The sequence below is a fragment of the Apteryx rowi genome, unplaced genomic scaffold (genome assembly GCF_003343035.1).
Source record: "Apteryx rowi isolate R43461 unplaced genomic scaffold, aptRow1 scaffold_267, whole genome shotgun sequence".
NCBI classification, from domain to species: domain Eukaryota; kingdom Metazoa; phylum Chordata; class Aves; order Apterygiformes; family Apterygidae; genus Apteryx; species Apteryx rowi.
Window position 1 is genome coordinate 605,635 of NW_020449052.1, and position 26,227 is coordinate 631,861.

At 37.0% G+C, this 26,227-nt stretch overlaps 1 protein-coding gene across 4 annotated transcripts in view; it reads left to right on the top strand.

The window, feature by feature from the left end:
• The window catches only part of ARHGEF7 (Rho guanine nucleotide exchange factor 7), a 117,092-nt gene that overhangs the window by 53,167 nt on the left and 37,698 nt on the right, over positions 1-26,227 (top strand). For all 4 annotated transcript variants that reach the window (XM_026068034.1, XM_026068033.1, XM_026068031.1 and 1 more), the window contains 4 exons: positions 5,959-6,053; positions 6,346-6,441; positions 14,987-15,109; positions 25,710-25,848. In XM_026068034.1, the coding sequence (XP_025923819.1) occupies positions 5,959-6,053; positions 6,346-6,441; positions 14,987-15,109; positions 25,710-25,848 (453 nt within the window). The remainder of the gene's footprint in view (positions 1-5,958; positions 6,054-6,345; positions 6,442-14,986; positions 15,110-25,709; positions 25,849-26,227) is intronic.

Below are 26,227 nucleotides of genomic sequence, written 5' to 3' on the forward strand. Positions count from 1 at the left end.
CTGTTATTACATTTCTCTTTTTATTTGTTGGTTTTTAGCAGGGATCATAAAGCACAGTCTGATGCTTTCATCTTTTGTGGGTGTGGTGTGAATAACATGAACCACCTGGAAGAAAACAGCAGTTTTGCATATGGCCCCGTGATTGAAAGCAATGAAGCAGCCTCCTGCTCCTCCCCGCTCACTTGTATGGTGCCTCTGCCAATAGCCGTAATGCCATGGCGAATGAAGGGCTGCAATCCTTTCGATATTACAGCCCACAGCTGCTAGCCACAATGAAAAATACCTACGCAGGCGCACATTCCTTCCTATTGCAGGGACTAACGCTCTTGCAGGGTTATATCCAGCAACAAGCTATCAGCTCGCTTTTCTTTTTATTTTTCTCTCTGTTTGAAATTGCTGAAGTCTGTAGTTCCAAATGTGTCTTCCCCTTATTAGAAATTTTTATCCTTGTTGACTTTGTTTGATTTGGGAAATAAGTATAAAAGAGTCAATGTAACTAGAACGTAGGTACACTTCAGTAAATGGAAACCAGATAGTCGAATTGGAAAATTGTGTTGATGCTTGTTTTTGCTAAAAAAAACCCAAAAACCAAAAAACAACCCCCCCCTGCATTTTTACCTACAAGTAAAGTGAAGTAAATGCAGCGAAGAAAGGATTTATTTTCTTCACTAGACAAAGGCTGTTTTTACTTAAAATTAAGTGTAATCTACAGCTGTGTTGAAATTTTAATTAAAATAAATTGGCAGCTCCCTGGAACGCCAGTCCTTTAGGCTTAAAGAACAAAAAAATAGAGACAGTGGTAAATATATAACACAGGTATAATCTTATCATCTTATGGTTTCTCTGACAGGTCTTTAGTATTAGAAAAAAGCACAAGTGGCAGCTATTTAATTTGGGCTTAACTACAGCTACAGTTTAACTGTGTCAGTAATTAATTGAATCTTTTAGTTTCATGTTTCATGTTGTAAGAGTAATTCAGAGCAGTTTTGAGGGTGACAATGTTCTTCAGTGAAAATGGTAGAAAATATATGTTTGAATTTGCCTAAAACCATAATTAAGGAGAAGTTATGAAAAACCTTGCAATTTTGATATCATATCTCCATTTGTTTCTTTTTTTATACCATACCCTGGATACTCTATTACAGTAATCATGGATTACTATATACTTTAGGAAAAATCCAGCAGTACCTGGCTTTAAAGTTGTTTCATTCATTAAAAAAAAAAAAAAAAAGTGAAATTGGTGGCAATCATCACACCTCCTTTCAGGTGTCAGGTTATTTTGTCATTCTGCTCAGTTGCAGCTTTGGGGGTGCACTCAACTGATGCAGTAAGATTTGAACTGTTCTGACTGCTAGCTATTTGTTAACTGTTGAAGACAGCTTGGATCTTGAGGGAGGAAAAATGACCAGTTCATGGCAATATAAATGATTAATTAGAGAGCTGGCCTTAAAGTGCTGTTCTTAAAACTGTCTGCAGTGAATTGGATACTTGTTTTATTTTCATGTTTTTCTACAGTACAACATGTACCTCCTGATTGAGATGTATAGATATATATATTTTTAAGAATGATAGAGTGTGCTGTAGCATGCACTTTGTTTCAGACAGGCAAGACTTTATTGCTCAGCTTAAAATCTAAAATAGGATAATTGGCATCTACGTTTTGAAAAATACTAAGTGCTTGCTATGGCAATAAAACTTTATAAAGTAATTATTTTTTTAACAGTTATTACATATGTAATGATTTTACATATAGATAAGAAAAACAGCAAACAATTTAAATAAGTTTAATTTATTTTCTTTCTTTGTAAGCTTCAACTCTTGCTTTTTTATAGGATCATTCTCATAGGTGTGGAACTTTCTTATGCTAAAAATTTTATCGTCACTCTGCTTTGATAACAAAATTGAGCCAATACTAAGGTAAAAGCAGAATAGCTCCCGATAAGAGAATGCATCCTGAATTAAAAAGCAAGTGTTAAAATCTGTATTAAGGCTCTTTTGACAACTAATGGTGTTGCAAGACTGGCACTCTAGGACTTCTTGGTACTTCTAAGTTGTGACTGTCTTCCACCATACCGGTGTATGTTGAGAGCCTGTAAAAACCTCATGGTTATTGCACCTTTCCTAGGGAAAGATCTGTGGTACAGGCAGCGCCCAGGGGTGTGTGGGACAGAGGAAAGGAATCAAAGGGCAGTTCAGTGCAAGTTCAAAATGTGACAGGAGAGGCTTTGCTAATCTCCCCTGCTGGGAAAATAACTGGGATAGGCTCATGGAAAGGTGCATAGTATTAAGATGAGGCTGCTTTTACCACTGGTACTCTGCTTTCCTCTGTTCCTCAGTCCTTTGTAAATATGTTCTTTATTTTTATGGATTCACAGAGCTCCATCTGAAGTTAATAACAAAGTTCACATGCATTCTGATCTCAGTGTGCTTTATTAGCTGCACCTTGAATTAGGTGTTGTTGAGGCTATGGGGCAAACTTGGTTTATGCTTGCATCTTGACTGGCTGGGGAATGCAGGCTTGGAGAGAGTGACTGTGCTGCAAGGTCTTCTCCTCCATGAAATGGTGAGAGTCTAAAGCACTATATAATATGAACCAGACTCATGGTTGAGCGTGAAACATTTTTCATTTAAAAGTAATTTAGTAACATGTTACTGAAGAAGTGGGCATATTATTGAAGGTCATTCCCTGAGGACAGAGCAGGCTTTATTCTTTATTCTTTTTATTTTATTTTTACTTGGTAACCACTAGAGAATTTAACACTTAATGTGTCCAAAAGAAAATTATATTATGTCAGCTTATAAGACAATTATCTGAAGATTAAATAGCTGTTTTAAAAAGAAGGTAAGGAAATGGCATACTCTGTACTCCATAGCATGACTTCATTTTTCACTTAAGCCTTTGAGAAGTGATGCTCCTTTTGAGGCCACACTTTTGAAGTCGGATCAGGTATTTGTATTTGCTGAAGTTTATAACAGTTTTTGAGAACCCTTAAGGTACAGAACACCTGTGTGGCAGTTTACATTGTCCTTATTTAGAGTCTGTCTTAAGGAACACGGTCTCTCTGGTTCTTATGATTCAGGAGAATCAGACATTGATCATTATTTGCTTAAGTATGGGATGTTTTAGTTGAGTGCTATGCTGCTTGCATAAAAAGGGAATGTGCTACAGGATCGTGTCCAAGTGTAGCTGTTAAACCCCCCCCCCCCCTTTGGAAGGTGATCCATTTCATGTAGGTCATTTAAATTCATTTTTGGGTGGTTGTTTTTGCCTTAGGGAGGTTACTGGGGTTTTGTGCGGCAGAATTGTTAACCATGCTTGATTTTTCCATGCCTTGTGACTGAGAGAACTTGTGCTGTATGAGCTCAGTTTTCTGTGCTATTCATCAGTGTTATGGATTGTAAGAGCTGCCATTTCAATGCTGCTCTTTTGGTACCCGGTCTTATCTGTGCAAATGTTGTGGTGGAGTTTTGGAAACAAGGTCTTCGAGGTCTCATGGGGTCTTGCAGCAGCCAGACCACGCAGAAAGCAGCAAAGGGAAAAAAGGTGATTATCAGAGCATGCGGGGAGAAGTGGAGGTGAGGAATGTAAGGGTGCTCTGGTGCCAAAGTACTGAGTTACAGTACAGAGTACCTGTCTCTTCAAAGCATAGTCCAAGCATATTAACCTGAAAGCTTCTTTGTGGTAAGTCATGCTGGAAGGATGCAAGGATTCACAAAACTGACGTTTTAAAGCTACTTAAGCAGGACTAGTCCTTTTTGAAAGATATTCAAAGTAAAATAATGTTTTATGCAGTGGGAACTGTGCTTGTATAGAAGAGAAAAAAATGTAATGTATTCTGAAAACTGTTTAAAGGTATGTGCATGTCTAAAGTGGTGCATAACATTTATGTTATGTTATGAACTTCTACAGTAATGTAAAGCAGTATCAGTGAATTTAGTAGCTTGCGTAGGTTTTGTAACATAGTTTTATTTACTGCTGCATTTGTTTTCATTTCTCTAGTAATTTACCAGGTTGCTGCTTCTAATTTTTAAACTTCACTGACTTTTTCCTCCTTCAAATCATTCGCTCCAATTCCTTCTTCCCCATATTGTGAAGAAAACTCTCAAATAAAAATCCTAAGAAGCACAGGAAAATAACTGAGCAGTGTCAAACATGAAACTTGTTTCATTTTGAGCTTTTCAGACAGCTGCTATATGGAAATAATATAATGGAAAATACTCTGAGAAAATGCAGCAGTGGTGCAGCTCTTCAAGATCTCTAGCAAATTTGTCAATTTTATCTTTGAATGTCTTCTGATATTGTTCAGCGCTTCATCAGGACACCACGTTTGTCCTTGGGTCTCAGTCTCCTTTTCCCTGCTAATGGCTGTGTAACAGCTTTGGGATGGGAGATTTTGTGGGGAAAAGATTGGTCTTGCGCTTAGTCCTGAACCTTGTGGCTGCTAAATATTTTTACATTTCTGTTTTAACAATTGACTTTTGTTTTATATATATGTGAGAACATAGGTTCTATTTCTGTGATCAACAGAAATTTAATTTTTTTTTTGCTAGTCTAAGTAGTAAAAGTTCTTAGCTGATTTATTTTTACAGTTTGTGCACCCATGTTGTACTGTATGTTGCAGTTTCCTAATTAATAGCTATAGCTTTCTCTGTGACGTTCTTCTGTCAGTGTTTAGCAGAGAATGGAGACATTTTAATCTTTGGTTCAGGATTCAGATTTCCAACAAAAGAATGAACTCAAAAGTGGTCTTTCTCTTTCTCCAAATGAATAGAACCATTCAAGGAATGAGCAGAATCAATGACACTAATGAAAGGAACAGTGAATTCTCCATTGACATACTGAACTATTTAAAGTTATTTCATCAGGTTTGCATTTAGGAATGAATGGCTTTTTCATCTCCTAAAAAAAAAGAAAAAAAAAGAGTATTGACTACAACAGTGAATAATGCATTTAATGCAGTCCTTACTATAAATGCTGAAATAAGATATTAATGTAGTTTTGACAAATACGGCATATAGCAAAAAGGAGATGTTTGTGATATGGCTTATAAGTGAATTGCAAGAATTTTTGAAGTGTAACTATGTTCAGTGAATTACATTTAATTCTGACAGTTCTGTTGCTAAATTATCAACTTTTTGGAGCAGCAAGCAGGCTCTCTACTAAAAGCTTAGTAGAATTTGACCTGAATACGTTTGAGGATATCTTGAAGTAGGCTCCTTGGAGATGGCCTGGTAAAATGCCTGTTGCACAAATTTCGGGATATTTCAAGTTGCTTGATTTATATGCAAACAAAATACAAGCGTGTGTTGTATTTTATAAATTATTGGTTTCAGGCCTTTTTTAAAGTAGTTTATACTATTGCATTTTTGGTCAAAGCTTAGACATTCCCATTTAAAAAGAATGCAGTAAAGCTAATCATGTTGCTAAGTAAAGTTGACAATTATTTGATATTTATAAGTCTGTTTGGTATTCAGACCTTCCAGATAGAATAAAGTGTCTGAATAAGTAAACACTTTGCTAACAAGATTAGATGTGGCATGTTGTAATTGAAACTGAGAAAATAACACCAGTTGTTCATTTCTCTCACAACTTGTAATGTGCTTTACGATTCTCTGATGATCTTTGATTGATTTGAAGTATATAGCGGGAATAATTACTCTTAGCTCTGGAAGAATGCTATGTAGAGCTCCCAAATTTTACAGGAAATGTTTCTGTTAAGTAAAGTGAAACTCCTGTTAGCTTAGCACTTTTCTTTTTCTGGTATACAGCTAAAGGATAGTCTTGTCGCGTTTCCCCCCAGGTTTTATTGATTTAGTACTTAATGGTTTGTTGCTGCTGTGTGTTTTTAGTATTTTCAAAGTGCTAAGAAAATTTTACTATGTTTTACAACTAGTATTGATTTTAACATTTTGAAATATCTCTTAAAAGTACTGATTAGCAACTGTCATTTATTTCAGGTGCTACAAAATATTTTAGAAACAGAAAATGAATATGCTAAGGAGCTACAGACAATGCTTTCAAACTACCTGCGACCATTACAAGCCAGTGAAAAGTATGTGAGTTTGTTTTGTTTTTTAAAATAACAGACTTAAGATCTCTTATGTATTGGGGAGAGACTGTATGGTCAAAACTTCAATTTCAATGTTAATATGCATTTTCATCTGTGGACTGTAAGATCCTTGAGGCAGGGCTTGCTTTTATTCTGTTTGTTTGTTGATTAGGACAGGCTGATCCTGGTTCTTGATATAAGAGTAAGTAAGCATTTTCTTTTAAGGTAGATTTTATTAAAGCACAATTAGTCAATAACTGTAAACCTGTAAACCTTTTATTTATCTTTGCTCCAGGTTAAACTCAGCAAATACTTCATACTTAATGGGAAACCTGGAAGAAATAAGTTCTTTCCAGCAAATGCTTGTACAGTCTTTAGAAGAATGCACCAAGTAAGTACTATGTATACATGATACCATAGAATTCTATTGAACAAATATTTTACTGTTATTTTGCTTGTTGTGTATGTTAATGTTTGAGATAAAAAAAAATAATATTTTGTTCCCTTCATTTTAAGTATAGTTGTTACGGCAGTAAAGCAGTAGATGTTTGGATAATACACTCATTGCTTGCTCAGATAGATATTGGCCCTAGGATAAAATGGCAGAGGTAGGGATTTGGAATAGTTTGGAAACCGTTTACAAAATGCCATGATGCAATTACATATGAGGGGAGAAATTATAAAGGAAGCAGCATTTTCTTTTTGGAGGCATAAGTTTTATGTCTACTTCTATTAAAAGAGTAAGAAAAAGACTGAAGGAAACTTGCATGGTGATATCGCAGTGTGTGTAGGGGGAAAAGAGTGACTTGGAGGATTCTGTGAGAAAGCTTGTGCTTAGGTATTTTTCTGTCTCGGTGGTCTTTAACACGTGCTGGGAGAAGCATGTAGGATAGACTGAAAGAACAGTCTAAGTAAAAATTAGTCCCAGTGCCTATACTGTACCATATAAACAACATAAAGCACAGAAAGAGGAGGGGGGGGAAAAAAAGATTTGAAGGAAAAAAAAAATTAATTCACCTGTCTTCCTTACATAGCTCTGGTTGAAATGATAGCTGGATATTTTTCCACTTGTACTCTGTACTCTGAGGTGCAAGTAAGATGATGAAGGTCAACATATCACAGCTGAATTGTCCCATCAGTTTTCTACTGCTGAAACTCCATTGAAAGAGTTCCTATTTCTGACCTCAGTTGTGTCTTTTTCCTTGTGTGTGTTCTGGTCTTCCCTGACTACATGGTGAGCTAATTCAGCTTGCTAATCCAAATTCACTAGTTTTTCGCTAAGTTAGTCATTTGAATTGCTACTGAGGGCTCAGAAAGTTTCAGTCTGTGCAGGGGAACTGCTGGGAGCACTTGGCCATGAGGAGGGATGAGTGACTTGCATGGAGTTGAAAAATACCATTCTGGCAGTAGTGATCTTGTAGATCAGCAACGTGTGTTTTGTTTTGACTCAACCCTCTTATCCCCCAAGCTGCTCCATGTTAAGAGGAATCTTTGTGGTGGCCAAGTATAAGCTGCATCTCCTCTGGACAGTAGCAGATATCTGGGTATATTGCTGACTTTGGGTCCCTCTTTGCCCTCCTACCATCCAGGTTCTCTCTCTCCGTTCTGTCTCTACACATGCTCTTACACGAGAGCAGATGGAAAGGAAGACTGGGTAGTTTAGATCGCTCTTTAGCGGAGGAATGGAAGTGTTCCTGAAATGGCATTTCTTCCACACTGTTTCTGAGAAAGTGTATTATTCTTTCTGGCAAGTTAAATTTAGGACTTGATCAGTTAAGTGTATAAATGCCTGAGAATGGGTTACTCCACTTAAATGTTTCCTTTCTTTTCTTGTCAGTTCACTTTCTATTGTCTCATTCTCTTGTTACCATGATACTGTTTCTGTGAATCAGAAAGAAGCTAGAGAAATGGAATACCTTGCTTAACCAGGCTGTCATTTTTTAAAACTGTTTTGATTAAGGTCTACTTAAAAACAAGTGCAGAAGGCCATATTTCTTTAAACAAGGAAATCTGTTCACAATCTGTTCAAATGTTAATGCAAGATTTATTTTAACTTAATGTGTAGATTAATACAATACCTTAATGTAGCTTTAAACTCAGAAGGCTTATTTAGAATTCTTTCCATGATTTAAACTGTAGTAGAGCACCTTCTCATAATATCCTTTATTTCTTCTTCCTGGTAAGTGAAATGTTGCTGTGTAATATGTTGGGAACATAATGGATGCTAGTAGGTGGACAGAGGAAGTGATGCCCCAGGGTTACTGAAGACTGCAAATGTTTTGTATTACTTTCTTTTTGTAAGTATGTTGGTTATGCCAAGTTGTATTTTCAGTTTAATTTTCATCATAGCATATTGACTTGAGTGTCCAACATCCTGCTGTTCTGAATCTAATCCATCATAATTCCCATCATGTAGAAGAAAGCTTGCCCTGCTGCCTTGGTTTCTGTCAGTTTGCCATGTTGTTTTGGCTGGTAAACCTGTTCTATAAACTCAGAGTAGCTTCCAGGCTGAAAATAGATTTATCATTTTACTTTATTTTTGGCAGATAGCTTATAGTTCCATCATTCAGGCACTTCACACTGCAGCATCCGGTGTAGTGTTTTTTCTAATTTCACATGTCAGAATGACCAAATGCAGACGTTCTGCCAGTTGCAGTGTTTGTTGCCAGCCTACATAGCTTGACATACTCCTGTTTTTGTGCATGTCAGTAAGTTGAATATTGTTTAACTTCCCCACCCCACTCAGGTCACTTTCTGTCATTTGAGTTGCATCTTAACAGATCTTTGTGTGCTTCAGTGACAAAAACTTTCTGATGATTTTTCTCTCTTTACCTGCACCACGTTGGCTTATTTAATCCTCATGTTTGTAAAAATCAGTTTATTTCAGAACATGTTTATGCTATGGTGAGGTTTTTTTGGTGCATTTGGTGCATTTGGGAATTTTGGTTCATTTGTATGGTTTTGATTTTGGTTTGGGTTTGGGGGGGAGAGAAGGAGTAAGAAGTGGTTTGAATTAAAACTCTTTTGGTGCATTGCTAAAGGATTGTCTTATTTGAATTTGTCCATGTCAGCCTCTGCTGCAGTATAACTGAGGTGCTCCTGTGGAGTGCTCCATCTGTCATAGACCTGGGGACGTTTCCTCTCTGGTTGCCTGAATGCTAGCAACCATCAGACAGATTCCTTTGGAGTTACTTTTGCCTTTGATAGGTAACTGAAGAAAAGGTATAACCAAGGTAGTGTATGAAACAAGTCTAACTAGAGATAAGTGAGAATCTTTTGGCTGATCTTCTTCAAAAGCTCTTTCTTTGCTGATCAGCTTCAAATGCACTTTCTGTTTTGATGAATGGAAAAGAACTGTAACTTGACAAGGCAGAGATACATTTGTGGGATTCTTCAGTTCCAAAAGAGAGCATGATTTCTGATTTTAAAACAAAGCAAAAGTGCTCCAGTCTCTTGAAGACAGAAAGTGGTCCAGTGCTCTGGATCTCTTCCTGGATCTGTGATCCAGTCCCAAATGTCAGTTCTACTGCTGCTCACACAGCACAGGAGTGTCTGAGTGAACAAAGTAAGTGTTTGTTAAGGGATCTCTGAGCTGATCTAAGTGATCTGTGCTGTGGAAGTTTTGCTTTTTGCATATTTTTTTAACAGGAATTTGAACTGGAATCTCCTACTTCCCAGGTGAATGAGAGAGTTGTTGAAGAGAGGTGGTCAGTCTGTGGCTGTACTTCTCAGTAAGGGGGCCAGGTTGGCCCGTGACACTGGACTGCTTAGGTTTAGTCTCCTCTGTAGCAAATTGAAGACAAGCTGCTCAGCGACTCTTTTAGATAGTAGCATAGATGCGTCTTCCTGCTCCATAACAGACATAGCTAGGTTTTGCCATGTATTCTCCTCATGTCCCCGCTTTTGCAATCACGGCAACTTTGCTTGTGTTTTTCTCTGTCTTGTTCTGTGTTTGAGTGCATAAGAAATTTAAAAATGTTTTGTGATGGTTCTGGAATGGAATGGGAATTAAAAAAAAGGGGGGGAGGGGGGATGAAGGCTGTTTCGATGTAAACCAAAACTAATCGATGTTCCAGAATTTTTTTTTCTTTTCATAGTGTCAGATGCAAATTAAGTCTGATAACAGTTCAGCCCAATACATTCCCTTGCTTTTGGTCAGTGTGACTATCAAAAGAAGTACAGCTATCAATGTTAAGTGATTTGAACACAGTGTGTGCAGATTGTCTGAAATAAATATGCAGATTAACTGGTATCTGACAGGTAAGGCAGATAGATAAATAGTGAAAGGGATGATTGTGAAGAGAACCTTGAAAATTTTCTGGATGGTTTATATATAAGTTGAATAGAGCCTCCTTTTGTGAAAGCAGTAGCTCAGAAAGCTATGAAGTAACCCTGTGAATTGTGAAGCCTCAGGAGATGATAGCTAATTTTTTGTTTCTTTGCAAATTGCATCCCTCAAAGCCATTAGCTGTAATTGTCCCTTAATTACTTTTTGAGACCTTCACTTGTCCAGGATCTTTTCTCCTGACGAATTTAAGTTCGGGAGAGTCTCTGTACTGAGCTCTCTCCAACATAGTGAAAATATTATTGTTGATGCTAAAGCTCCTTCAAAGAGGTGAAATGGTGGTGGTGGGAATACTACTGTTTTTCTTACTCTGGGAGAGAGAGAAGAGCAGAGGCCGCTGCCCAGATAGTTGAACGATTCCTTTCTCTGACATGCTCTGCAGGTATATGTAGGTACATATGTTGCTGCATGACACGCTTCATCTGGTAGCCTCATTGTCAAGTGAAATTTAGGAACCTCTGATCTTTTGCTTGCAAAAAGAAAACATGGAGATAGCATACGATTTTTTTTTTTAATTGACTTTGTTAGTCGGTGTTTTAATTTGTCTGGATTCATCAGTTTCCACAGCCTTTACCAGAGTAGTGTACTGTCCATTGACTTCACAGTGAAGCCAAGGCAAATTTCTACAGAATATGCAGGATATAGTGACATTATAGAACAACTAATTATTTCTCTGTGTTGCTAATCTAGCTTTAGTCTAGTTGTGATCAGTGGTGCTGATCAGAATCTTACAGTAAGTGTGACTGAACAGCGAGGTATTTCATTCTTTCTTTCTTCCTCTCAAATTATCGTGCAGTGGGGACCCATTTTAAGTCTGGAATAATAGAACTGATAGTTATTGGATCTAGTTGCAAAAATGAATAGCCTGCTAGTAATTTAGACATTGTCTTATGATGATGTCTTTAGCATGTGAGATGTCTTTATTATGTGAGATGTACAACAGCCGAGGCTCTGTTATGATTCTCTAGTACTGTGAATGAAATTAAAATGCTGCTTTGTCCTTTTTGTAACTGAAATTACACTTCACCTTTCTTAACATTATATATATATATATGTGTATGTATGTATGTATATATGTATATATATGTGTGTGTGTGTTATCTTGAGGATGAGGGAGAAAATATTTATTGGTCTTGGGCTATATAATGAAAACTAAAGTGCTTTAAAACTCTGGAAGAATTCTAAAATGTGCTATGCATAATTGATATATTGTCACTTGTAACTAAATTTGCAAGCAGCAGTAAATGTCTTTTCTAAAACAATTTGTGTATATCCAGTGACTGTATCAAGAATTTTAATACTTGTGATTCCTTTTTAATTACAGTATCAAATATGAGAATATTGTTGGAATGTGAGCTTCAGAATAAACTATAAAATAGCTATGCTCTCTGTTGAATTTAAACACATTAATTGCTAACAGCTTTATACAATCTGCTGCTAGGTATTAAACTGTTGGTTTTTTAGACAACTAAGGAGATGTAGATAATTTATTAATTGTTCCTGTAAAATAGTAGAATACTTGTGACTAATGCAGGGATTAGAAAAGTCAAAGGGGTTGAGTTGCTACCCCCTCCTAAAGTCTATTAATTATTTTAATTCAGCAAAGAATATGTAGTATATAGTTATCATGCATGTACAAAAGAGAATAATATCAGTCTTTCATTCTGCTAGAAGAACAGCAGTCTGAGGAGAAACAGCCATCATTCAGGTTTTTTTCCCAGGCGCTACAGCATGAAAAGACAATTTAACTATTTTCAGCAACAGTTTCTGGGGTCCTCTTACTGTTTAATATTGAGTTATATGCCCTGAGTATGTCTTCAGGGTTTGAGATTTTTGCTGTATCTATTACTTGAAGAATGTATTATTAGCTCATGCTTAGATGTATTGAAGGGGACTAGCTGCCAGACAGGAAACACTGCTAGGAAAGCTATAAGAATAGCATTTCCTTTGTATGTTGAGGAATGTCCCTATTTTTCCCTAAATGCTTGCAGAGGAGGCCAGTCTATTGATTTCAGATTTTAAACTTCTTTTTTAAAACAAATAAAGATATGGATCAATAAAATATGGGCCTTAGCCTTTAAAGCAAGGAACTTTAAAAATGCAACCAGACTGTGTCTGTCATTGCTAACTAGGCAGGCAGTTGTCGTATTCTAGATGTCTGTAATGAATGTTGCTTTCAAATAAGGAAGCGTACTTCTCCTGCCTCTCATTTTGCATGCCTGTACAGTCATTTTGACTATTCATATTGGGTAGGTCTTCCCATGCCCTGGGAAATGGAGCAGGGGACCGAACAGTTTAATAGGAAATAGATGTTGTTCTGAATTTTGGGTGAATGTTATTTGGGATGAACTTTGAATTTTAACTGCTGTGAACAAACCCAGGGAGTGGGACAAGAACACTCTATTTGAGTGGGATCAGGATATTCCCTGCCTAGAGGAACATGTATCCTGAAAAGGTGACTGTTTCATTTATATTAGTTCAGCACCAGAGCGTCTCTTGCTTTCCTCGGAGCGAAAATACTTAATACTGATGTTTAGAAGCTGCATTCACGTGTTCAGGACAATTACATAAAATCATTTTTCTTTTTTTAATTTTTAATGAAAATAGTATTCTTCCTAAGGGAATTGTTTGAACTATTGTTAGCATGAAACCCTTTGTGTTAACAGTACATCCCTTGAGTGCTTACTAAGGGCATATCTAGCTTTAGAACAACGTGAAATACTGGATTGAAAAATAGTTAGATGGATTAAAAAAAAATCCACTGTTCATCTCATCTTGCAAACATTCTGAAGCAAAGGCTCAGAGTGTATATGTTAGGAGGTACAATCTTTGTGCAAAGAGGGGAAATGTATAAATTTTGCATCCTGTGCAAGGAGGGGGAATTATTACTGGATTTAGACAAACTGTCAGGGACAAACTTGTGGTCTATGAGTGCTGAAAACTGCCCCATTTTCAGGTTAACTTTAGTGTGAGGAAAATCAGCTACTGGCCATATAACCTACTATTGATGAGGTTTAGTCTTCTAATTGGGGACTGTTTTTTAGAAAGCATAGGGTTTCATCCCTTTCAGTGCCCTTACAATATTGCATATTTGTTGGTCCAATTTATCCTTTCTCACAAAGGAGAGGAATCTAGTACGGATACTTTCATGGATAGTTCTGAGAACGATGATGTGGTAGCAGTAAAGAAAGCATGGCTAATCAAACTATGTATTTCTTCCCAACTTCTATCAATTTGTATTTAATTTGAAGGTCACTTTATATTTTTTAAAAAATGTGTGTGTTTCCTCCCCCCTTTCTCCATATGAAGTATGCAGATTAAGGGATATTGGGAATAATGTTAGAAGAATTGTGGGTCGTCTTGTTTTTTAATTGCTTATACACATGCGTAATGAGAATTTGAACTTCTACTTTCTACCAGTTGTACCACTTCGAAGCTGGTGTCACACAGCTAGCTTCAAACATTTGTACTCCAGATGTTTTCTTACTGCAATTTGAGATGACAATTTCTGCTAAAAGCTATGGAAAAATATAGTGTGTATATTCATATTCTCTCTTTTGCTCTCTCCCCCCCACATTTACATGAAAAAAATGCATATATATCCTTCTGACTCTAATCAAAACTGATTAGGTTCACCAAGACTGTGTGAAAGTAACCTTTTCTTTTAAATGTTCTTTCACTTGCTGAATCTTCTATTTTTGCACAGGTCACTGAGGCTACTGTTATTTAAGTACCACTTTATACCAAACAAAAACTCTTCTGAATAAAATCAGTTTTTAAAACTCCAAAGTGAAATTTTCTTTCAGAACTTAGCAAACATGGTGCATTCTAGCATGAAAAATGAAGAAAGTATGAATTATAGAAGGATCTTATCTGTATGTGTTAGAGCAAGACAAGATTTCTGTGTTGATGGTGGTAAAGCAGCACTCTTGATCTGGGTGCAAGCCAACATGGAGGTGCTTTATGGTTCTTAAAAGGGAAGGCAAGTGACAATGGCATAAAAAAAACCCTGTTATTGCACTGTAACTAACCAGTTTTTGTGTAACCAGAGCTCAGTATGTGACTTAGATCTTTTCATGAATCCTTTAAGAATATCTGTGTTGGTGGAGGATGGAGAGAGAGAATTCTGTTGCTGTTCCATTCAGTTTTGTCTGAAGTGCCAAAGTATTGCTTATAAGATTTGGCATGGCATAAAGATGGATAGTAACTCTTCTAACCAACGGAATAATTGACTAAAACATCAAGTCATAATCCTAAACAGCATACTAACTGCCAGTGTAATTTTTTTGAAAAAAGGCAGCCAAAATGACCATCACAGAGGTATATGCTGTACTTTGCCTGCACTGTGGTGGCATAACCAGGTAGCTACAGGCTTGAAACTGTAGAGATGGAAGAGAAGGCTGTTGTCTGCCTGTCAGTGACCACAGAAATCTATCCATTGATTTAAAGGGGGGGGGGGCCCGCAGGAGGGAATCAAATGAACTGAGTAGAAGTTGCTCAATAAGAGCATACCCTGTTTTTCCAGTCTTACTTATTTTTGTGTCTCTTTGATATGACTTTAATTTCATCTTCTTTATCATTCCATTTTTAGGTTGCCTGAAGCTCAGCAGAGGGTTGGAGGATGTTTTCTAAATTTGATGCCACAAATGAAAAGCTTATACCTTGCATACTGTGCCAACCATCCATCAGCAGTAAATGTTCTCACAGAACACAGGTACGTTTACTTTGTAGTCTTTTAAATCTCATACAAGAAAAGCGCATAAAATACACTTGTGCTCTAAAGCTCAGATGTCTTTTCTGCCAAGCATTCAGTATGGTAAGGCTTGTTTCAAATAAATAAATAAATAAAATCCATATTTCAAAGCTCTTTCATGCAGTCAGGACCAGCTTGTCACTTTTAACAGTGTGTTATCAACTATTAGAGAGGATTTTCTCATTTAAAGTACAAATGCTGGACCCTGAACATGTAAAACAAACTGTAGCAATTATCATCTTCATTTTAGGAACATGCAGACAAAAATAACTTGTCTGTGAGACTGTGGCATTACTGATTTAATTACTAGTAGCCTTTTTATGCAGTTGGTTAATTGTAACTTAGCCCTGTAAAATCCAATAAATATGTAAACATATGCTTAACTTTATATTGGTGTATGGTATACCCTTAGTTTTACTTTTCTGAGTGATATGAAAGCAGCATGAACTTTTTAAGTTTACAAAAGTAGTATTTCCTGTTTATAAGAAGTAGGATGCTGAGTTAACGTGATAGAGGTTGCTCAGCTTCAGGACTGACCTTGAATACGGACAGAAGTTGCATGCCCTATATCATATTGAGAGAGGAATGTTGAAACCAGACATTCCTGAAAACATACTTCTTTTAATCAAATTTCCCTATATATACTCCTGATGAGCACGTGCTGCAGCAGCTGTTACAGGGCTTGGTGCTGTTTATCTTTGCTTGCGGTGCAGGACAGAACCATGACCTTCTCTGGAACGTTATACAGGACATGCTAGCAGAGGATACCTGTTCTTTTCACTTTCTCCCTCCCTTTTTTTTGTCTTGCTGTGAAGAACCAAAATAGAGGTATTCTTCAGTCTCCCTAAACAAAGAGATGGCAAAGAGCATAATTGACTTGTTTTCTATATAGCGTTAACTTCTTCCAGGAACTTGTGTCTTATTTGAATGGTAGCATTGTGCGGCCTAACTGTGACTCTTATTCATAACAGTGTAAACCAAAAACTTAGCTGTCAAATACTATGAACTATCATTTTTTGTTAACAAGAGTTCTCCTCCCCCACCCCCCCACCCCTTTGAAAAATTAAGCTGGCACTCCCGTTGCAATTTAGACAGGAAGAAGATGCTCTTTGTCAAAGGCAATGAAGAAAGAAAATTAAACACGACAAAATATGTTTAAAAATCCCTAATGAAATCTTTGTGTTTGTTTTCTTTCTAATGGCCTACTTCAAATACCATTCTCTGTAAATGGTGAAATACTTAGGTGATCCAAGCCTTTTTTTTTATATACTCTTGGGCTAAGATTTTTTTTTCTGTTTGTGCCTTTATGCTCTTTAGATCTGGGATCTAATCTATAAATGGGAAATAGGAGGTGATAGAAAAGTAAGCATCTGTATTTCTGAATATTTGGAGATACTTATAAAGGATTATCCTATGTTTCAAAGCTCTTGGAAATAGAGGAAACAGCCATGTCTGCAAAACAATGATTAAAATGCAGAGAAGAAAAGTTAATTGTTTGGTAACAGAGAAGAAAAACATTTCTTCCCTTTTGTGCAGCTTTGGACACATGTTGTCTAAAAAAAGATAGACTTCTGGTCTGTAAAGTCAATTTGATAACAAAGCCTGATGGAGACAATATAAGTATCACAGTTAATTAAATAATTTGGATGTAAAAGTAGGTTCAAAGCAATTGTATTGCTCGTAAGAGGCAGCACAAAGGGAGATGAGTTCTGATGAATTCTAATGCCATTTTGTTGGAACACATGGGTCAGCAAAAGTGAACCCTGTCTTTTTTTTTTTTTGCCTCTATTTCAATATTTTAAACCCTTCGTTTTTGTTTAACACCATTGCAGTACGTAGCAAGTGACTCGACCAGAAATTCTGCTTGTTAAAGCTACCATGAAGGAGTTAGAAACTGACTTTAAACAATTCTAAAACTTTTCCTCTTTCATAGAATGCCAGAAACCTTTTAATTATGTGGTTTTAAAGGTAAGGGGAGTAGCAAACTGATTGAAAGCACGAAGGAAAATACTTAGTTGAAATGCCTCCCCTCACCCTCATAAAAGCATCCCTCATAAACCTTAATGCTAAATTACTGTGAGGTTTGAGGACAGTCATGGCTGTAATAGTAATGAAACAATTATACTTCAGTTTGAATTCAATTAATATTGAACTGGAATTTTTCAGAGTTGTCAAATTCAGAGGTTAAGATTTTTAAGAAAGTGTTATGATTTGTTGGCTGTTTTTGTGGTATAGTTTTAATGGAGGGACCAAAAACATCATATGTGTTTCAACAACAACAAAAATATAGCAGGGAAATAGATATGTTTGCCAAATTTTTCATTTTGAATAGTGTATTCATGACAGTTATGCTGATTCAATAGTATTTTAGAGGAAAAAAGAAGGGTCTATAGCGATTTCATCTGAAACATAAGAAATTCTTACTGAATTCTTACATCATTAGGTTATTTCTTGCCATTAACTGTGTGCACTTCATAAACGGAACACGTCTGCATAAGGTATACTTTGGAAATGCTTGCTACAAAAGACCTAGCACATGGTATAAAAAGTCAGCTTCTGATATCACAAAATTAGTATTTTCTACAGTTTATTAAATTCATTTAATTTTGGTAGGGACTATATCAACAAAAATGAAACAAAAATCTCCTGGATAATTGCTTTAGGGAGACTTCAGAATTTTTTTACCTTTCTTTTTTTTTAATTCTATAATACACTAGTTTTATTACTACATTTTTATTGTTGTTGGCTGAAAAGAACTTAAAGGAAATTGGCTACCATTTTAAAGCATTAATTATATGATTTCTTTAACTAGTTGGAACATGGCAACATCAAAATAATTATGAACATTCATGTGGCTTAATGGAATATTATACATGTAAAGTTTTTACTCTGTTAGTTTCTCAACTGTCATGCATGTACTTTGAGTAGTGTTGTAATACCTGTTAAAAATTTTTTTTATATATATAGATACACACATATACACACTGTTGATGTTAATTCAATATTATTTTGGAATGGTAGTTAAAAGCTTCATATTTTTCTGGAAAGGTTTTTCAATCATCAATTCTAAACAGTAGCTCTTGGGTTAAGGCTGGAGACTTAAAAGGGGCATTCAATGGGAATGTGACTGTCTTTTCATGCCATTCAGTATGAATTCCAGTCTGATTAGCTTCCTGTTTCTCCTCTTTGTGGTTTGCTTCTTGGTTGTACATAACTGCAACATGAGAAGAGTCTTATTCAATTAGTATAAAATATAAGGTGTATATATATTGAACAAGTTGGGGAGGAAGGGTTAGCTTTTGTTTTCCTTCATGAATGAGTGGTCTTTCAAGCTCAAATCCACAAAGCCACAAACATTTTTCATTTCCTTAAGTTAAATAGGTAATCAAAATAAACTATTGAAATGAATACCAATAAAGAGACCTTGAATGTAGGTAAATAGGCAGAAATGGGAATAAAGCCTAATCCAGCCCATAAGGGAATTCTGGTGCCAGACTAAATGTTTCTGAGGTGGTATTTGCCTCTGACAAGAACAACAAAAAATCTTCTGCTTCATCACTTTTATTAAGTTTGGAACACTGTGAGCAAACTTACTTGGTTCCAGCTGTGGCACTGTAACTTTTATCGGAGTATCAGAGTTGCTACTCAACATCAGTTCTCCAATGTTATACAGTCTTGAAATCAGATAGGTGGAGGTTTTGTTTTCCTTTTTCGTTTTTCTTTTTTTTTGTCTTGGGAGCTGCTTGAGAGCCATTGCATAATTTTTGTTTTCCTGTTTTTGTAGTCTGTGCTCTTGATGCTGTTTTTTCCTTGTGGTCAACTTTGCTGCTTCTCCTATGTAGTCTGTTATCCATTGACATTTGAACTGCCGTTTTCATTTGTACACGCACATAGTGCCATTGACTGTTCTTACCTGCAGTTTTTTTCTGGCCTGCCCCCTTGGTTTGTAGGGGTCTGGCATTGTGCTTGCTTGTGTCTTAAGCCACTGATTACAGTGTGGAGATGGAGCTTGCCAGGTATAGCTGGGTGATGCCTCTTGCTGAGGTCAGTGTGTGTTTCCACCACTGGCTCTTTGCTTGTTCTCCTTGTTCCCTTCTCTCACAGTGGCTGTAGTGCCAGTGTATGTACATGCTCCCTATTTTCTTTACATTATTCAATAACAGTTACATCTATTTGGCTTCTTTATATGAAATCTGAGTTTCTAATATCCTATAGTTTTTCTTGAAAGTCCCAGTTCAAGTGCAAGGGTAGGTGAGGATTGTTTTTATTGTTTTTGGAGAGAATTTTGCTAGCTGGTCAGAACGGTACTGCCTCAAGTGCACGGTGTTTGATCAGAGTAGCGTTGGTTGCCATGTGTGCTTCTGATCATAGAAATATGTTTGCCATCTTGTAGGAGAAGAAGCAGGATAAGCAACCTAAGGCAAGGAAGAAAGTAAAAGAATTTCCCTCAGATCAATTAAAAAAAAAAAAAGGCAGTTGGATACAAAGTACTGAAATAGATAATGGCAGAGGAGGAAGGAGTCATAGCAACATGAGATGTTATGTATCTGGGAAAGATCACAAGCCACAAAGTTTATTGCAAGGGGAAACTCCAGCAAAGGAAAAGAGAAGGAAGAGGCTAGGACTGGGACTGTACTTGGGCTGTGTCTAAAATGACAAGTGAAAAGACTTTTCCGTGTCAAATAGAAAAGTGGATCACAGTTAAAGAAAAAAAAGCCTAAATGTCCTCACCTATAAGTTGATACAGAATTCTTCTGAAGAAATATGGAGAGTATAGGCCATTAATATTGTTAGTGTAATCAATATTAAATATGTAATTTTGAGGAGAGAGAGGTTTTAAGTTGACATGGTGTCATTTAAACAAACTGGAAGAAAAATGTTTCTGAAAGAAACTTAAATTGGTACATGTCTGCTTATTCTTTATTCTGCAAAATGACAAATATTGAGCCAATTTTCAGTTGGAGGAAACTTATTATCAAAATCTAAGTCTCATTCAAAACCCCAGTTTTGCTAGATTCTGCTGAATGATACGTCGCAGGCATGTTCTGTGCTTGCTCCCTGACCTAGCAGTCTGGATAAACCCTGTGGCACTGCAACCCCACAGTTGCTCCAAGTAACTGGAGCGTGGCCTAGAGCTCAGCTCGAGTCAGAGAGCTCCTTGTGCCTCCCCCACGTGCGTGCATCCCTGAGCCTGTGAGCGCGCGGGCTGATGTCATGCGCCGAGCCCCAGTCCCCGAGCGAGCCAGGAGCTGGACTGGGAAGTTGGGCACTAGGAGAGGAAAAGCTGCGGTTGCGGGGCCGCTGAGCCAAGCTTTGCCACGGTGCTCTCAAAATGCGGTGTCTCTGTGCTGTCCTCAGACCCCTCAGCAGTGATAGCTCGTGCTCCATCTATTACAAACAGAGACCTACTTCAGAAGTGTAAGTTGTAATCTTAAACATATATGCCTTACTTCCTGGATGTTTTTTTCCCCTCAGGTTTAAATGGTGCTCTCCCCCCCCCCCCGCTTCTGTTGCTGTAGACACATCTGAACTTGTTTTCTTCCCTCCCCCCAGTCTGAACTGCAGCTTTTGAGGCAGCTCTGGAGCTGCACTACGAAAGAGTTGAATGTGTTAATAAGGTCTAAGGACACTCTTCACAGGGACTTCTAAAATAATCTCTTGTTGAGTTAACTTTAGTTTGGAGGGAAGGGAGAACTCTTGAGCTAGAGATTTCAGGATAAATGAAGCAGAGCCCTTTTGTATGCTTTTTTTTTTTTTTTTTTTTGCATTTTACTCTGTAAAATAATTCAAGCAGTGAATTGAAATAATCTTTGCTGCTTCTTTCTGAAGAAGGTACTTACGATAGGCAGTTGTGACTAAGTTGATGATTAAACTGTTAAATAGATTTTCTTGTTCAGCTAAATAATACTTTTTTTCATATGTACTTAGCTGTGGGCCAGAATTTTACTTACAAATACTGAGTAGGAAAGTGCAGTACTTGCAAGCATCAATAGAAATTGTGACATGAAAGAGCTATTGTCTTTGTCAAAACAGCTGTGCTCTTAAGCTAACAACACTGTTTTTTAAGCTACCGTTAAATAAAAGCCAGTTGTGAGCTGTTATTATATTCCAATATAATATTATATATTATATTCCAAACTGTTTTACCCCCCCCTCCCATTTTACTGAAAGTAAACCTTTCTGTTTTGTTTCAATCTTGTGTTTGTCTATTGTGAATAGATGAAGGACGCTCACTTTTAGATTTGAGTTAAAGGTGTGTCCTTTTCAACAAGGTTATTTTATAGTCTTGAAGCTGCAGGGGTAGCAGGTTATTTTAGCAGACTAGTAACAGAGTCTGCACAGTTAAACCACTCAAGTTTTTGGTCCTGTTGTATTGAAAGAATACATATCTATATACACATACACACACACAAATTCTAGAGTTTGAATAAGGTAGCATGTCAAAACTTGTAAGAGCAATGTATAGAAGTGTATGAAAGAAAACATTGTCTTCTTAGGAATGTTGGGAGGAAAATTGTGTAATTCAGTTTTAATTACACCTATTAACACTGCTCTGTTTCAAAGGCTTCCTGATGATGCCATTGTTCAGCATGTTTTTCAGGACTTTGCATATATTTCAAGTGAGCTGAGGTTTAAACTTGCTCTGTAAGTTCTTATGCTGTGATTAAGTAAAAATGATGTGATAAACAACAAGGTTTCTTATGTTGAAGAGCAGTGAGTAGCTTGGAAACAGCTGTAACAAGTGGGTAGAGTGTGTTTAGTTGAAAGGGATTGAAAAAGTAGACACTGAAAATAAGTTAGTATTGGGTTTTTATTTCAGGCTTCAAAGTAGGTTATAGTGGGCTTTTTCCTGTTTTCTGCCAGATCTGTTTTACAATGCCAAAGTTAGGAATAAATGGAACAGTGATATGAAAATTAGAAATGTGAATGTGGGTGGAATGGGTTTGGTAGCCACAATGATCCTCCCCCTGTAGAGGCAATAAAATTAAAAAAAAAAAAAAAAAGAAAAAAAAGCATTGTGTTAGTTGGTAGCTCAGCAAATACCATTTCTATAAAGCATTTGTATGCGCACAGCAGCATGAAGAAGGCTAAAGTAATTAGGAGTAAAGATTTTTTTTTTATCCTTGCAATCTAAGAGCAAAAGTTAGCATTGTTCAGAACAGTGTTAAATTGAATGGCCTGTGGTGTTCATAATCAGAATGTATTGTACAAGGTACTGGTATGTTGGGGAGAAAAGAAAAACAACATAGAGGTGCATATAGATAGTGCTGCCTGAAGTGGGGAAGAAAAACAAAAAATGTGAAAGGAAGCAATTTAAAAAGCGAGACAGCAAGGGCTGTATATATGAATGAAGCAAACAAAAGGCAAAGAATGGGTTTAAATGTTTGCTTCCTGTTAGTTCTCATAGCAAATGCCTATCACTTAAAAAAAAAAAAAAAAAAAAAAGGTTTGCTTGAAGATGCTTATCAAGTACCATATATGCTCTCACTTCGTTGTGCTGGCCTGGGTATGGGGTGCATGCAGGTAGAATTAATGGATAAAAACAAACAAAAAAAGGTAATGGCATAGAAGACCAATGTTATATAATTAATGAACTGAAATTTAAAACCATTGAGTTCCTGGAGACAGAAAGGCTTTCATAGGTAAGCTTTGGTAAAACTTCCTGTAGAAACTGAGCACTGTACTCTCATCTGTCCACCCCTTCACTCTGCTGGAGACAACTGCCCCCCTACAGCTGAGTCAGCAGGAGAGGGTGTGCAACCACGCCTCAGCCATTACACCTAAGGTTCCAGTGAATTAGCCTAAATCCTCCGTGAACAAGTAGCTAGTAATACAGTAAACCAATATAAATATGAGTCAAAATCCTTTGTCTTGTTTAGGGTGCCACCAGAATCGGTTGTCACGTTCTGAAATAGGAGTGTTTTTTTTTCTTGTTTTTTGTTTTTTATGCTGAGTGAGGGATATGCCTGAGAAGGCTTAAGATAAAGTAGATCTTGAGCATCAGGGTATTCAGAGTTGGGCAGCCTTATTTCTTAAATTTATATTTAAGCCAAAAAAGCATTCAGGTTTATCTGTGTTACATTGTCATAACTTTCCATGCAACTTAAGGTAAGAGGTCTTCCATGAGTTTTAGTTAATTTTGACTTAAACCTGATCTTGCTTTGAGCTGATTTTAGGAAAGCCTGGAGTTGCTGATATATGTCACTTGGGAAAGGGATTTGGGAAGTCTGCACTGTGGAGCTGGGGGCTTTCTGAAGTGTGCTGAACTGTTTTCTTTGGATCTTTAAAATGCAGAGCAGCTGTTGGAAAACTCTCTCAGCTGCTTTCTCAGTTTTGCAGTTCAGAACAGCAAAAATGGTATAAACAGATGCACTGAGAAGTGCCTGGGCCTGGTTAGAATGGATATGAAGTGCTCTAAAAGAGGTTGCATAAAGTTATGCTGTGCCTGGCAATTCAGAAACAGTATTGCATGTATTTGAACAAGGCAGTGTAGGTAAATACAAGTTGGCTAATCTGAAGACTGTAGAAGCTTGCAATAACTGCATGGAAAAGTATACTGTTCTGTAAATTTGGGGAAGCTTTAAATGTTTAACAGCCAGGAGGAGAGAGAGATGGGTGGATGATGGGTAGAGCACTTGCATAAGATACTTGGTTCATGCTGTTGTTTTGTTCTTCTCATCCATTTGGATAGATGACACTAATCAGCTGCTAGTTGTGAGCTGTTAGTTGTTCTGGAATGGGCAGGGGTGCGGGGGCGGCTGGGAAGACAGGTCTGTTTTGTGCTGTTTAATGCTTTTATATAGCATGCCTCACTATGGTATTTGAGTATATGTATTTTGGTGTATTATGGCAGTGTCCTATCATTGTTTTTTTTCTACAGGAATTGATCAGATCACAGTTTGCTTTCACTTCTCAATGAATACACCCTCCTCTAAACTTGGAGATATTTGCCCTTCCAAATTTGTTATCCAGGCTAAAATAAAAAGAAAGTTTCTCTAGTGGCATTCCTTTGTATTGGAATAATTGGTTAGTTTGTTAATGTGGCCATAATATATAAGTGTTCCTTCTTTGTTGCTCTTTGATGTTTAAGTCTGTGTTTTTAAAAATAATGAATCTGGTAGCTGGCTAAGACTTCCTTTGAAAGGTGAGATTATGCTAATAACTAGGGGAAAAAAATGCATTAAGTGGTAATTCTAACCTGTGAGGACCTACTGATGCTAATCAGTTGGAAGTAAAGACTTTCCGAACATGTTAGCCTAGAATTTAGATGAGTGTGACAAGAGAATAGCTTTCTTCTGAGAACTAGTGAATTTACTATGAAAAAGGGCTTACAAAACGAGCAAAGCCATGTGCAGATGTCTAGAATTGCACAGCTTGAATGCAGAAAGATCTTATCTTTTTTAATAAGTGACTTTCTGAATTTCCTTTATTTAGATTTTTGTCTTCAGAATCTCATGTTCTTCTGGAACAGGAGTTTTCTGAGGTTTGCAAATAAGCCCAAGTGCTGTTGTCCCTTCCTTTCCCCAAGAAAAGGACTAATTTTGTTCCTGGTCATATAAGCTCTTGAAAATCCTGTCCTTGACCTCTATGTTAGTTTTCTGAAATCTTTGCTTTATTAGGAAGCTAAAAATGTAGATACTGTAAGTTTTCTTTGATAGTAAAATGAGCTTTAATTCCCATGGTGCTCTGCTGCCTTTTCAGCTGTGTTAATGTAACAAATTGAAGGGCCATGCTGTAAAACAGTTCTCTGAAATGATCCAACTTCAAAAAACCCTCTGGGTAGAGGAAGTAGCAGTTCATGATATCTGGAGTGTGTGGGCTTCTTAAGCTGTCTTTGCTGCCAAAACAAGTGTGTTGGCTAATTTTACCCTCAGTGAAGCCATAACTTATAGGAGAATGAACTGCATATTAATTATTTTTTACTATGGTCTACCATTTGTATGGCTGTTGGTTAGTTGGCCACATTGCAATAAAACCTGTATGTGTGATATGAGGTTATTGAATACATACATGTGGGGAAAAAGAGTTCTAAAACATTCTTTGTCTTCACATTAGTGCCTGCCTTCTTCAAAATAGCACTACCTGGTAACCTGTTGTACTCAACACATGATTAAACATGGAGCCATTGACTGGTTTATGCTTGGACATTACCTATGTGAATTTCCCTTAGGGTCAGATGTCATTTTACTAGAATAAAAAGCTGAGTAATGTACTTAAAATGTAGTGCAAATGACTATTCTGTAATCTTTGCTTGCATGGGCTGGCATTTAGGAGCTGTCTCTGGGCATCCATTGCCTAAAATGATGGGTTTGATCCGATGTCCATGGCTCCCATTGGATTAATGATGAAACCCAAATCTGCAAATGTCTTCCTTCATTTTATGTAATGCTGAACTGGATGTCAGCACTTACATTAAAAAGTAGTTCAAGTACACCTTATTTGACCTCTTGTTTTCTTGGCAAAATTCATTGCAGATTAAAGACTAGAGTAAAAAATTTAATGTAATATTAACTGTCTTGGTAATTTGGTCTTAATTTGTTTAAATATCTTGTGTGCACAGTGAGGAGCTAGGAGAATTCATGGAGATGAAAGGTGCCAACAGCCCTGGGATCCTTGTATTGACCACAGGCCTCAGCAAACCTTTTATGCGTCTGGATAAATACCCTACGTTACTCAAAGAACTTGAAAGGCACATGGAGGTATATCTTATCAGCATTTATGTTCCAGCTTAATGATGATTTGACAACAATTATTTTAAAGGTACATGTCAAACATGATGGGACCCAAAATAAAATTTGTTTGCTCTTCCTTCAGCCTTCTAAAAAATGGGCTCCAGTAGTTTAAAACTTAGTGTGGTCGCAGGGCCATGATCTCATTGCCATTACAGAGACATGGTGGGATAGCTCGCATGACTGGAGTGCTGTCATGGATGGCTACGTGCTTTTTAGGAAAGACAGGCCAGGAAAGCGAGGTGGTGGAGTTGCTCTTTATGTGAGAGAGCAACTGGAATGTATTGAGCTGTGCCTAGGGGTGGATGAAGAGCGAGTCGAGAGCTTATGGGTAAGGATTAAAGGGCAG